General features: G+C 40.3%; 1 protein-coding gene across 1 annotated transcript in view; it reads left to right on the top strand.

The window, feature by feature from the left end:
* The window catches only part of LOC117773884 (leucine--tRNA ligase, cytoplasmic-like), a 21,948-nt gene extending 8,081 nt beyond the window's left edge, over window positions 1-13,867 (top strand). The window contains exons 19-32 of the mRNA XM_034605705.1: window positions 513-651; window positions 1,144-1,356; window positions 1,903-1,960; window positions 2,312-2,375; window positions 3,623-3,806; window positions 4,394-4,484; window positions 4,757-4,897; window positions 6,347-6,487; window positions 8,065-8,175; window positions 8,380-8,490; window positions 10,049-10,153; window positions 11,354-11,449; window positions 11,997-12,129; window positions 12,875-13,867. Coding sequence (XP_034461596.1) covers window positions 513-651; window positions 1,144-1,356; window positions 1,903-1,960; window positions 2,312-2,375; window positions 3,623-3,806; window positions 4,394-4,484; window positions 4,757-4,897; window positions 6,347-6,487; window positions 8,065-8,175; window positions 8,380-8,490; window positions 10,049-10,153; window positions 11,354-11,449; window positions 11,997-12,129; window positions 12,875-13,080 — 1,793 coding nt within the window. The 3' untranslated portion in view covers window positions 13,081-13,867. The remainder of the gene's footprint in view (window positions 1-512; window positions 652-1,143; window positions 1,357-1,902; window positions 1,961-2,311; window positions 2,376-3,622; window positions 3,807-4,393; window positions 4,485-4,756; window positions 4,898-6,346; window positions 6,488-8,064; window positions 8,176-8,379; window positions 8,491-10,048; window positions 10,154-11,353; window positions 11,450-11,996; window positions 12,130-12,874) is intronic.

Here is a 13,867-nt window from a genome sequence, read left to right as displayed (position 1 = left end):
TCTGTGAGTAAGTGCATTCATTTCATTTTGATCTGAAATTTATATTTAATCTTGGCCCATGCTGCTTGTAAATGTTAATGACTCCTCAAGCATGCAGTAAGTTTGAGTTTTTAACCATTGGAAGCAGGTAAAAGCTCTAAATGGTATCTCTCTAGTTTCTCTCACTTTCTTAGCCCTAAAACAAAAAAGTCAAAATATAATTTAGTGAAAGAGAAAAACAAGTCGCCGTTGTCTGTAAAAACAACAGGTTTGCCACATGTGTTTTGGTTTAGTTTATTTGACAATGAAGATTTTTCTCACAGCTTGTTTGCCAAGGATTATCCAATAAATCCCAGGATTTATTCCATTGTGTGGCTGTTTTTCTTGGCACTAGCATGTAACCAGCTTTTACAGGGCGGCCAATACAACAAAAGATTGTGTCAATACAATGCAGGCAATAATTGCTCTTCATAATTTTTGACTCGCTTTTCTCATGATCATGTGTGCGTGTGCACGTCTCCTGGTTACCATAGGAACGCGGCTTCCTTGGGACGAGCATTGGCTTATTGAGTCACTATCGGACTCCACCATCTACATGGCTTACTACACTGTAGCCCACCTTCTTCAGGGAGGCGTGCTCAACGGACAGGGAGCCTCACCACTGGGCATCAAGTACGGACAAACACACACACACCAAAATAAACATGCATAGTCCCTAACTGATGCTCTTTTTAATATTTTTAACCTTTTCCTGCCGTCAAACATCCACAGACGTGTTTCACCTTGGGGAGAAATGACTCAGATTAAATAACGGAACTAAATAATTTCAACTGACAGATGCTGCCTGTTAGACATTTTATAAGTTGATTCATCCATTAAGTTAAAAAAATATATAATATATAAATAAAACATACACTCAATGATGAATGCTACATTTTTTTTTTTTTTTATCAGTTCCTAGCTCAGCTTTCATTTAAGCAAACTCATTTCCCCTTCTCAGCACTGAGATAAAATGGAGAGAAGAAATGACACTGCATGACAAAAAAAAAGAGCATAACAAAGCTTTTAATTACTTCTCACCTCACTGCAGCCCATTACACCCCCCCACCCATTTTAACCTTGACCATTCTCTTTCCTTTCATTTATTCGTGTTATCTCTCACAGGCCACAGCAAATGACCAGAGAGGTGTGGGACTTCATCTTCTTCAAGACGTCTCCGTTCCCCAAGACTGACATCCCCAAAGAGCATCTGCAGAGGCTGAGGAGGGAGTTTGAGTATTGGTACCCTGTGGACGTCCGTGTGTCTGGCAAAGACCTGGTTCCCAACCACCTGTCGTATTACCTGTACAACCACGTGGCTATGTGGCCAAAAGACAAGTGAGTTTGCCGACTTCATAGACTAGCAAATAAATGAGAGGCTCGATTTGTTGCATGTAACAAAACTCACAAGGTGATTTAAAGGTGACTTAAAATCAAAAGGAAGTATCTTTTTACGTGGAAGGAAATGTAAATGAAGGTTTTGATTGTATTTACGTTAGTGATATCTTGATTGATAAAGAAGTAGTTTGGCAGACTTATGTTTCTGCAGTAAATGTGACGCTAATGTGAGTAGCTGCTTTTCTTAGCTTTAACCTCGAGGCAGCTCCAAAGCTCACAAATCAACATAGTATTTGGACTCACTCTCCACTTCAACTTGTTGTGTTCAGTCTTGCGCTGAGTTGGTTTGGACACTTGTTTGTTACTCTGAGATGCACATCACTATTAGAAAATTGATTTTGAAAATATCACCTAGCTCTAATGTGCATTCGCTCTTCTGTGGAACGGCTATCAGAATAACAAGGGTAATGATGAAAAAGTGAGCAGCATCCTTGATGATGATAACGACGATGACACTGGCGCTAATGAGAACTTTCTCATCTACAGTGGGAAGTGGCCACAAGCAGTGAGAGCCAATGGACATCTGCTCCTTAACTCTGAAAAGGCGAGTGTTTTATAACAAATGTATATATTTCTCTAAATAAAGTTATAAACTGAGGAGAAATAAGTTACTTACATATTTTAAACATTAATAAATAATACAATTAACATATTTATATTTGTTGAAACTACTCTTCCTTTGTGCCAGTAATTGATGAGTGTTTGAAGCTGTAAAAATGTAATTACTGTGTGCTGCTCATTTGCATTTTGTCATTTTGCTTTGTCGTAGATTGAAACACAGACAGTCTGTGACTCAATGATTTTATTCCTCTGTGCTTCGTAATGAACTCGGTTATACTTGGGTGGGCGTACTTGAAAGACTGTGGCGGCTAACATCTGTTTTTCTATTCACCAGATGTCCAAATCAACTGGAAACTTCCTCACACTCACCCAAGCCATTGACAAGTTCTCAGCAGATGGTACATTCAGATTTGTCTTGATATGTGTCTCCTGTGTTGAGTTTCTTCTTTTTTTACTCACTCTTCCTCTCTCATCATTATTTTTTTCAATTTCTATATTTCTGTCACGTTTACTGAAAAATATGAGCGCAAACCCATCAGGTGTACATTTAGAAGTGATTACAGTGAGTCTCCATAGTGCACGGGCCATTATGTTTGATTATACCATAAACATCTTTTATCCCACGGTGAAGATAATTAGAAAATGCCCCGTCTTCATAAGACGACCGAAGTGTTTATTGGATGCTATGAACCATTTTATTCATCAGATCCCATATAGTGCGCCGCAAGCAGTGAGTTTCAGTATAGTAATTATGTGTACTTTAAATATAACGAGTAAGGCCGCATATATTCAATATGATCTCTCAACCAGGAGAAACGAGATAATGTCCAACAGCTTTATTGCAACAGAAATGTTCCAATCGGTGATGAATTTTCATGTATTTGCGTAATCGTCATTCCTGAAAAGCAGCAGCTACCGTCGGCCTCGCCATGGGACGACGAGTTCCAGCGGAAAAATGTGTGCGCTCTGAACTCAAATATTTATAGGAACATGAGAGGAAGACAAGATTTCCACAGAGTTCTAAGACCAAGAATGACAATTGATGCACAGCAGCAGGATTGGTTTCTCAACATCTAAGTTCAGAGTAAAGCCTTTTGTTTGAGGGGAGCTTATGTTATCTTATTTCATTTCTAATTCGATTAACCCTGATATCCATCCCTGCTGCCCTCAGTACATCTAAGCATCAGTCGATCTATCCCCTCTATTCTTTTTAATGTTCTGAAAGAGCTGAATAATGGATAGATGTGTCTGTCGAGAAGCTGTTCCACCGAGGGGGAAAGGAACCCTATGGCCTGACAGCAGATAGACCTATTTAATTGACTTCCTGTCTAAGAGCTTGGAGTCATATCTGCGAGGTTATTTTAAGTTTTTCAGACCGTGGAGTTTTCAAACTAAGTCTGTGAACTTCGCCTGGTTGTCCAAGGATTTTGCAGAAGAGAAAAGAAAAGCTCATTTCAGTATCGTAGGATCAAGGACTGCTGGTTTTATATATATAATTTGAGCAAATCACAAATGCAATGGAGAGAATGAAGCAGATTTGTAGGGGAAAACTTGCATGGAAAATCTCTACAAACTTGAAAACTGGCATGTACTCTTCCAACCTCCTCTTACATTGTTTGCCACACGTCTTTATTTCGTCTCTCAGGTATGCGTCTGGCTTTGGCCGATGCCGGTGATACCGTGGAAGATGCCAACTTTGTAGAAACGATGGCAGATGCTGGCATCCTGCGTCTCTACACGTGGGTGGAGTGGGTGAAGGAGATGATTGCCAACCAGAACAACCTGAGGACGGGACCCGCTGACACCTTCAACGATCGGGTCTTTTCCAGGTAGAGGCAGGAATTCATTTGGGAGGTGGTGGTATCAGCTGACAGGCATCAATATTTATAGTTTACATAAATTATCAAGGTCAAATTTTCACATTAATTGAGGCCATATACAGTGTTTAAATCTTGGAGGTGGGGGAAGCAGAGCTGAATTTCACATCCTTTAGCAAAGTCAATGTAAAGGATAAACATGAGAAACATAAATAAGTGATGAATGGAAAATTGGAATTGAAACATTTTTGTATTATTACTCAATGGATTAGTCTATAGAGTCAGAAAGCTCTAACTTTGAAATTCCAACAAACTAGTGGAAAGTTAGGGTCAGGGTTCAACACCGGTCCGCTACATCGGTTTATGTATTGTAAAGTGAATCTCTCCTCAAGTTGCATTGCAGCGTGAGTTTATAAACTCAGGTGAAAATTTATTATTCTTTTGTAAATGAACCCAAGATACACGGTTGACACTCATGTTATGAAGACAGTCCGAACCTTTGATTCCCCCGGAAGATCCTGACCTTGCTGAGCTTGTGGAACATGAATGGAACATTAGGTTTTTGCAGAGTGATTGAAAGGACTTCGTTTTTTATTTAGTGAGATGAATGCAGGCATCTTGAAGACGGAGCAGCACTACGACAGGATGATGTACAAGGAGGCTCTGAAGAGCGGCTTCTTTGAGTTCCAGGTAAATAAAAAAAATGCTCTTGTATTAATCCTCGCATGTGACAGACAATCATGCTTTTCATCCCAATGATATGAGATGACATAATAGATACTCAATTGACAAGTTAAACAGTATTTGGAGCACAACATGTCTGCTAGCTCGTTCTGACCATGAGGTGCATTCACTGGATTGAATACAGTGTATGGGATAGTTTAGGAATCGTATAATAACCAGTGACGACGACCTTTTTAATATGTTTTTTGTGTTTGTTTGTTTTTTGTGTGTGTGTGCAGGCATCCAAAGATAAGTACCGTGAGCTGGCTATTGAGGGAATGCACAGGGACCTTGTCTTCCAGTTCATCGAGAGACAAACCCTGCTGCTGGCCCCCATCTGCCCACACCTCTGTGAATACACCTGGGGTCTGCTGGGAAAGGTGAGATACATAAGGATTTGGCATCATGCTGTTGTTTTCGTGTTCTGACGGAGGCTTTCATCCTCTCCCCTCTCACTTCTATTTGCGGAGTTAAAACAGAAACTCTCAAAGGAGACGTTTTTATCATCTTGTGTCGACTAACATTTCATGATTACACCTGGGATCAACAATGCGAAATGGATACACGCTTCATGCAGTGGTGCTGATCCCACTGCTAGTTACCTGTGTGAAATAGCTCCTGACACATTTTCCCTGCTTGTGTCCACCAGGAGTTTGTCTTTACACTTTGAGCTCATTTCTCTCTTTGCTATGGAAGGACGACACACACCGCTTCACGCTCCCCACAGCACAGAGAGCCAAGAATATATTTAACACTCAAAATTTATGAATATGAAAGAGCGCTGCTGCTCTGTATATGGGCTTTTCAGTTGTCGCATAGCAACAACAAAAGCCCCACAACCAGTGTTTTTCACCAATCATGTGTTCAGCACCGCGAGCTAAAGAGCTCCGAGGCACTCATTGGTCACAGTAGTGCACAAAACAGAGAGATTGGCACTAGGCCTGCATGATATAAGGAAAACGTGCGTGTTACAACCTATGTTTACAACCCAGTTTTGGTCTCGGAGTAAGGGAAGCAACACAGCACGGATGGTGTCTGGCAACGCAGCCTTTTATTGTAATAGTGCCAAAATGATTTATATAAACAAAAGTGAACAAAACAGTGAACAAAAATGAGACACAAAGGGTTGAGGCGGAGGGTGACGCCAAATCATAAAATACACAAAAACAAGCCCTCTTCCTAAACCTTGTCCCTACTCCCCTGACTGACGGTTTCACACAAAAGGAAAACTGTCTGCTAATTAAACTAAACTATCCTTCATATAAGTAACAAAATAGATTCAGGCTGCCACCCATAAGGCCTAGTGAACTAACAAAAGGAGTCTAGGTGAGGTGTAGAATGAAATAAGGAAAATAACAAACTAAACTATAGTCCAACAAAACAAACCCTTCATCACAGAACGAGTGCCTCACAAGTTAACATTCACTACATTTTCAGAGCAAATCAATACTCATTTAATACACACACACGAGTTGACACACAAGTTAACATACAACGCAGAGAGGCACCGAGGCTGACAGATCAGGTTAAACAATGTGATATGAGATAACCATGTGTTAAAGTGTTTCTGCTTTAGGTTCGATGCTAACATAGATGCTACAGTGAGTAGCCTATGCAGACACTGAAAAAAATTATGGTTTTATAAAAAAAATAATTACACCTGGCTATGGACGCTTTTGTTATCAAGGTGCATGAACCTCTGGCTTTGTTGTTTAATTACCTCTGGTGGGCCTCAAACTTTTGTATTTGTTTACAACACTTACTTAAAATTAGAATTCTGCAACAGAAGTTTCCTCTCATCAAATACCCTTCTGCCTCCCCCCCCATAGACTGGTTCTCTGGTGAAGGCATCGTGGCCTGTAGCAGGTCCAGTCGACGAGATTCTGATTCGTTCCTCTCAGTACCTGATGGAGACTGCACACGACCTCCGACTGAGATTCAAAGCTTACATGCTTCCTCCAAAAAGCAAGGTACGATATGTGTATGCTTCACTCCCACTCTACTTTACTGCTGCAACGGATTGTTTTAAGTGACTATGTAAATGATTTGGAATTTATGGCATTTGTTTTAACAGTTTTAATGAAAAGTCTGGCTGTGTTAAGTGTAGTAATTAAATCACAGACAGTCTTATATTGGAGTCTTTTCTCTCTCAGGTATTGTTTAACAGTTTCATTGTTGTTTGATGGGAGCAAAATGAGGCAGAGAATGTCAGTAAAATATCAAGAAGCAGCAGCCAAAAATAGAGCTGGGGTTCTGCAGCACTCTGTCATGTCTGAAACAGTGTACACTCTTCTTAGCAAATATGAATAATTTCAAATCCCTTAATGAATCTATTCCTGTTTAAAAATAGCTCGAGCTTCGTTGAATAACATATTTGCTGTTCAGATAAATGATTTCCTGAATATTTAGTACTTTCCACAGTGTGGATTTGACCTTGAAGTGGATTAGGAATGCAGCTATTTCAAGTACGAAACAATCACCTTCTTACAAAGTGAGGGGACTTGCCTCTGGAAAACTCAACATAAAAAATATTTGTTAAACCAAAATTAGTTCTACCTGACTTCTGCTCTCGGGGTATCCCCATCCCCTCGCCAGTTTCTCTCACCTCGTGTTACGCATGCTGACATGTGTAGAAATCACTCCACACCTCCTCTTTCAGCATGTAGCAGCTGTGGATATTGCTTCTACTGAAGAGATTATGTTTTCAACTGTGTCTATTTGTTTGTCACTAGGATTATTGGAAAAAGTACTGAACCAATTAGCACTGACCTTGGTGGAGAGATGAGGCATGTGCCAGGGAGAAAAAAAACATTAAAATTTGTGGCAGATCCAAATGATTCACTCACTGTGAATTTTAATTTTTGTTTCTCTGAAGTTGACACTGGCCTTAGTGGAAGTCTGAGTGTCTTTCTGGTTGATATTATCACTCTCTGTCTCTACCATGACATCCTGAATCCTTTTAGACGCGCATTAAAACACTTGAATCCATTTTGTGTTCACAGCAGGAAATGTATTTTATTGTTTAACAGGTTGGAACTCCAATACTGACTGTAGAGGGTTAGGGATAAAAGCAAAACAAATATTGAAAGTATTTAAAAAGGGCAACATCTTATGCTTACAACCTCTGTTATTTGTTGCAAATGTTTTGGTGCCACAGAGACAAAAATGAGGGATGATGAGAAAAGAGGAGAAAGTGTGTCTTTCCTTTGCTCCTCAGACATTGATACATTTAAAGCTGTAAAACTGTCAGCTGTAAAGGCAAAACACAGTGTGTGCCTATTAAGCAGCTTTCTCTAATTGTCCTAATGTTTAATTTATAGACATAACATTAATGGGAACACAGTCACGCATACTGTTCAGGAATAGAGTCGACTTGACAGCTGTCATGTAATATAAGTTCACAGATGCCCGTCTTCATCGTAGAGGATCGCACACGCACACGCACCACAGCTGGCTCCTTGATTCAGCCAAACGCACAGTTTGCTGCTTTGCCTGATGATCAGGATGAATGAGATGAATCTGAAATTCTCCTTTTCAATATAAACAGAAAGGAGAATCCAAGCCCCCAGCCAAGCCCTCTCACTGCAACATCTATGTAGCCAAGAGCTACCCTCCTTGGCAGCACAGTGCCTTATCCCTGCTCGGCAAGCACTACAAGGTGAGAAACAAACAAGCCATCATTCATACCCAGCATATTTAATATGTATGCAAAAGTACAGCGGTCCACAGCGTAGTGATTCACTGAAATACCTTAAAATTGTGTCTTAGATGATCATGTTTTTCATCAGTTGCCCAGTTCACGTCTTTCTCTCTGCTCCTGTTCATCTTCTCCTGTCATTGTTTTTTCTTGGCTTCGGTCCAGAGCAACAATGGCGTCCTCCCTGACAACAAAGTGATAGCCACCGAGTTGGGAGCTCTGCCTGAGCTGAAGAAATACATGAAGAAAGCGATGCCTTTCGTAGCCATGATCAAGGTACGTCTGGAGGAGCTGGAGGGGACAGTATGGTACTGTTTGTTTGTGTCTGTGTAAAGAACATAGACTGGATACAAAAACGGACGTAGAGCATCAGTAGATATTTTCACAGGTTTATGTTCTCGATGTGTAGTTTCAAGTCTGATGTTCGTTTTGTAATTCATGGTCCCATTAAGAGTAGAATAGATGACCATGCTTTGGGGCGTGCAAGTCCCAGGTGTAGGTGGGGATGCAGTATCCTCGAGCTCTCAGTCAGGCTCCACCCACCACTCCTCTGAATATGGTTACATCCGGTTTCATAAAACCAAGCTGGACAAAATACTAAACTTAAGGCTTCAAAACAGCAGCCTATAAACCTAATAGTGACATCACCCTGGGTTATCATTTGCAAAAGGCACGTCCTGTCCACCTCTAGCGCGGGCATCATAATAAAGCTTCTTTTTTTTCACATTCAGGATATTGAATGTCAGTCGTCTACACACACGTGCCATAATGTCTTATCTGTTCAAGCTGAGTTTGTTTACCGACCTAGAAGCTCTTTACACAATGTGTCGGTGAGGTGGCTTATCTTTTGTGTTTGTGCACAGCTTTGCTTCTGATTAGTCTAAAGTCTGCTCTGGTAGTTCCGTTGAATTGTTTTCAGTCTGCGTTTTTCAAAGGCTCTTTTCATTTGTTTCTTTCCCCCTCTTTGTGACAAACAATGGCAAAACTGTTGCCAATATGTCAAAACTGTTTGAACATCATTACACTCTGCAGATCAAGTACTCCAGCAGTTTCTACAGAATTTCTATGCAAAGTGTTTAGTAATGGAAAACTCACTTTTCTTACTAACTTAGTCTGTTTGTTTGCAGTGTTCATAAAAATAAAAAAAATATTGGTTGTCTTTTTATTAAGCCACAACTTGGCCGCAACTCTTAACGTCTTTGTTAATTCTTATTCCCAGCATTCACAATTTAGCTGCTTTGTATTCTAAATATTTACATTTCTTTGCAAACCTCATTGCTGTTAGTTGAGGTGTTTGTTTAAAGTCTCACAGTAGTTATTGTTTCCGTTATATATTAACTTGAGGTCAAGTTGCTAATAAATCACAGGGTCGATGCCGATTAATATTCCCAGGTGCTCAGGGCTTTGTTCAGGTGTTTCTGTTTTCTCCACAGTGATCAAACTGAATGAAACTAATAAATAGTCATGAAGAGCTTTGTGTCAGACCGTGGTTTGTCTCTCAAGCCTTTGAGCTTTTCTCCCCAGGCTTTCCTTTTGTTTGATGGTTTGTTTTGGCATCTTTTGTTCAGATATTTTTTCTTAATCTTGTGGCAGCAACATCAGCAAAACAATGGACATTCTGCATAATACTGAATTATATCTGATGTTTTCAGTATGTGGATTAAATATCAATTTTCCTCCTATTCTACAAATTGCTGGCATGTTAGAAACCTAGGAAATTTGAACTCGACGTGTTAACTTCTTGTTCATTTCTCAGGAGACTTCAGATTATTTATATGAATAAACGTCCATTAGCGAAGTCAGCATCTCATGTGATTCTGTTTGTGTTCTGTAGGAGAACCTGGAGAAGAACGGGCCCAGGGTTTTGGATCTGGAGCTGGAGTTTGACGAGCGGGCAGTTCTGATGGAAAACCTGGTCTACTTAACCAATTCTCTGGAGGTGTGTTATAAACCAGTCCGAGAATTTGACAACATTGAAGCTAGACCAGAGGGGGGGTGCCATCCCCTTCAAACCAAATTGACCAAAGATTCATCCTCCTCGTTAACCTGCCATCCCCTGTCAGTCATCCCCCCCAATCCCCTATGAGTGAAAGGCCTGTGTGTGAAGGTGGACATCCTATAGTTCATGCTGCTAACTAAATCACTGGATCTACAGTTTTATTACCTTTCTCCAACATAGTCAGACTGACCATCAGCAGCACAGGGAGAAATCCTACCCACTCTGGTGGCCATTAAAACATCCATAAAGATTTTACTGTCTTTGGCAGGCAGGCAGGATTCTGTGTAAACTTTTATTGTGCATGTTCACACCAGCACACTGTTCTCTAATGAGGTGGTGTCGTCCCCCACACCCTCATCCCTGACTGGTCAGCTCTAAAAGTAAATCCTCTGGAGATTCTGTCCAAAGAAATATTAACCCCAAGTTGGTGGAGGACTGTCCCCTGTGGGAAAAAAAGGTGTCTGTCCAAACCAAAAGCACACCTGAGGGGTCTGAATTTTATTGATAGAAAATTTATCAAGGTTGGACAATAACCACAAGCAGCCACTCATTCCAAATATGTGCCAATAATTGAAGAAGTTTACTTGACAAAGTTCTGTTTGTCTTGTCTCTGTTTGTTTTCTTCAAAATTACCTCTATTTTACAGCTTTTCACCAATTCTGCCAAAGAAAGTTGACACAATCCTGAGATCAGCTGTTGGTCAGGAAAGCCCTTAATTCTTTTGTCTGCACAGGAGCTTAGTCCAGTCAAAAACTGAAGCCCCGAGATAAGTTTGTAAAACCAGCACAGATTTAACCACAGGAAAGAGAAAAAAAAACGAATACCCCGCCTGACACCAATTCCCACGTGTCTGAACGATCATAGCAGAAGACGAATGGTCACAGAAATAACACCAAATCTGTCTTTTGTGAAAGAAACACCACAGGCTTGAGAGGTGGCAGTTACTATGAACGATCAGCAGAGAAGTGCTTTATGTGGTTTTAGTTTTTTTCCTCTGCTGTAAAAACTCGACTGTTGAATTCAAGCCTGTTCAGTGTATATTCAATACAATGTGACGGAAGAGTTTTCCTCTTGTTTACAATCTTGTTATTCTGTATACTCAAACGTCACTGATCTTTTTTTGATTCAAATACTCTATAGTTGGAGAAGATCGACATCCTGTTTGCGTCTGAGGGTGACGACAAAGTGAAGGAGGAATGTTGCCCAGGGAAACCGTTCAGTGTTTTCAGATCGGAGGTAATTTCTTTCTGTGCAGACTTTGTGTGTGTGTCTGTGTTAGACAGGTGTAGGTTTATGCTTGATATCGGCGAGGTGCCTCCAAAGGACACTCGAAGGCATTACACACTCCAGCCTTGTTCACCCTGCTGCTATCAGGCAAGTGATACAGAAGAATCACTGCTGCACCACCAGACTTCAGAGCAGTTTCTATCCAGACTGTGAGATTTCACACTCTACGTTTTATGACTTGATTATTTATTGATGACTATTATCTATTCATTCACTAATATAACTTTTTTTACGTAGCATTAAGGGAATGCATTTGTAATTTCTTTATACAATCTATTGTTGCATATTAAATTTAATCTTCAATCTTTTTCATTCACATTTCAGCGTTAAGATCTCATTTAGCTGCAGTTGCATATTTGCTTTATGCTTGCACTTGATTTTTTTCTTCCTGTATGCTTGTTCAACTGTGTGCATCATTTGTGATTATAACAGTGGTTGTTGCACATTCAAACTAACGATTTAATTGCGCATTTGTGTTGTTCCTTTGTCTACCCAGCCTGGAGTGTGCGTGTCCCTGGTCAACCCTCAGCCCTGCAATGGCATGTTTTCAACAAAGGTTGAAGTCCGGCAGGGGGACAGCAGAGACAGCCTCATCCGTAGACTGTCCAAGGTCAACAGATTCCTCAAAGGTTTGTAAGATAAACAGCACAAATTCATTTACTATAGATGGCAACCAAAATAGTTTTTTTATGTATAATATACAAAAACAAATGTTACAATCAAAGAGGATTAAAATATTAACTTGGATCAAAATGTTTCCCAACAGTTGGATTTAAGTTTATTAGCTTTTACAAAAAAAAACACGTCCTGTGGTTCAAATGACTGTAACAGACTTTTAACAGCTGAATCTGTCCATGTCCTCCCTCCATCCTTTTCAATTCTATCCATCATTGTGCACAGGGTCTGAGGAAAGCAGTGACTTCAGTGCTTTTACTGTAACATGGACCTTCGAGCAGTGACAATGAAATGTTTCCCTTTTTTTTTACTGATTAGTCCGCTCATAAAAAAGTGGTTGACATTATATTATAACCGGGCAAAACCAAGTTGTCTCTAAAGGGTTAAAAAGGCCAAAGGCAATTATTTCTACAAGTTCCATTAGCACAAACAGCACCACCACCCTCCGTCATATTAAGATTATATTCGACTCACTTACCACTCACTCGGCAGATGTGAAAAAGCAGAATAATGTTAAAGTGCATAAGCTTGGATCCCTGTCACTCTTCTCCTTTCTCATTTAAACTTATTTAAACACCTTCCCTCTGTGCTTGATGTCTGTTATGGACATCCTTCCACTGTGTCTCACGTCCAACATTCTCCCTCTCTCCCTCCTCACCCCTGATCCGTCTGACTCCGTGCCTCCGTCTCTTACACCAGACCTGTCCAGAGTGAAGCTGATGAGGTATGAGGACCCCCTGCTGGGGCCTCGCCAGGTGCCCGTCCTGGGACAAGAGGAAAAGGGGAAGCTGCCCATTTCCAGTAAATCTGTGTTCAGCGTCAATCTGGAGGAGAAGAGGGTCACTCTGGCTGACAACGGCCTCACCGTGGACATCGGCGACGCTCTGGTTTATCTGGTTCATTAGAGAAACTTAGACACACACACACATACAGACACGCAGGTACATGGTGGCACATTCAGCAGAGAAACATTCTGGGAAAATGCATCATGAAATATGATAAAATGGCATTTTGACTCATATACATCGTACACTGACTCAAAGGTGTATTTATGTTTTTATAATTAATGTTTCTGCACTTGCAGACTTTGTTACAGCACTTGGTGTTAGATTTGAAAGATTAAAAACATAGTGGAATAACATATTAAAGTGAGAAACACATATTTTCAATTTGATTCTAAGTTGTTAAAAGACAATGAAATTAAAATAAACATAAGATGTTCGAAATAGAAAACGTACCAATACAATGTTAAAGCCTGACACGTATTACTGATGCGTCGCTGAGCTCTCACTCTTCTTCATCTCGTCACTGCTGAACGCTGCCTCAGGGAATATCTGACTCTAAATGGGACCTTCTATCTTCCTTTTTTCTTTTTTTTTTTTTACAACATCTCATCCAGTGGTGCTCTCACATCTGGGTTTGATCTGAACAAAACAGATGGTTCATGGTTTTTATAACCCCTTCCCACTGGTAAAATTCTGTGACCATCAGGTCTTTATTGCTTAAATTAGGATCTTTAATGGTGTGAGAAAAGCAAGAAATTTGCCAAATATCGGTAGAAGCTGTAGAATGGAAGTATAAGACCAGGATTTTTGTTCTGTTTGTTCATTGTCTGTTCAAGTTGACGTTATCTCTTTGTGCCATTTTTCCTGTTTGATATGACACAATAAATAAGCAACTATTTGTATGATG

Source organism: Hippoglossus hippoglossus, chromosome 14 (assembly GCF_009819705.1).
Source record: "Hippoglossus hippoglossus isolate fHipHip1 chromosome 14, fHipHip1.pri, whole genome shotgun sequence".
NCBI lineage: Eukaryota > Metazoa > Chordata > Actinopteri > Pleuronectiformes > Pleuronectidae > Hippoglossus > Hippoglossus hippoglossus.
This window is presented reverse-complemented; position numbering and strand designations above follow the sequence as displayed.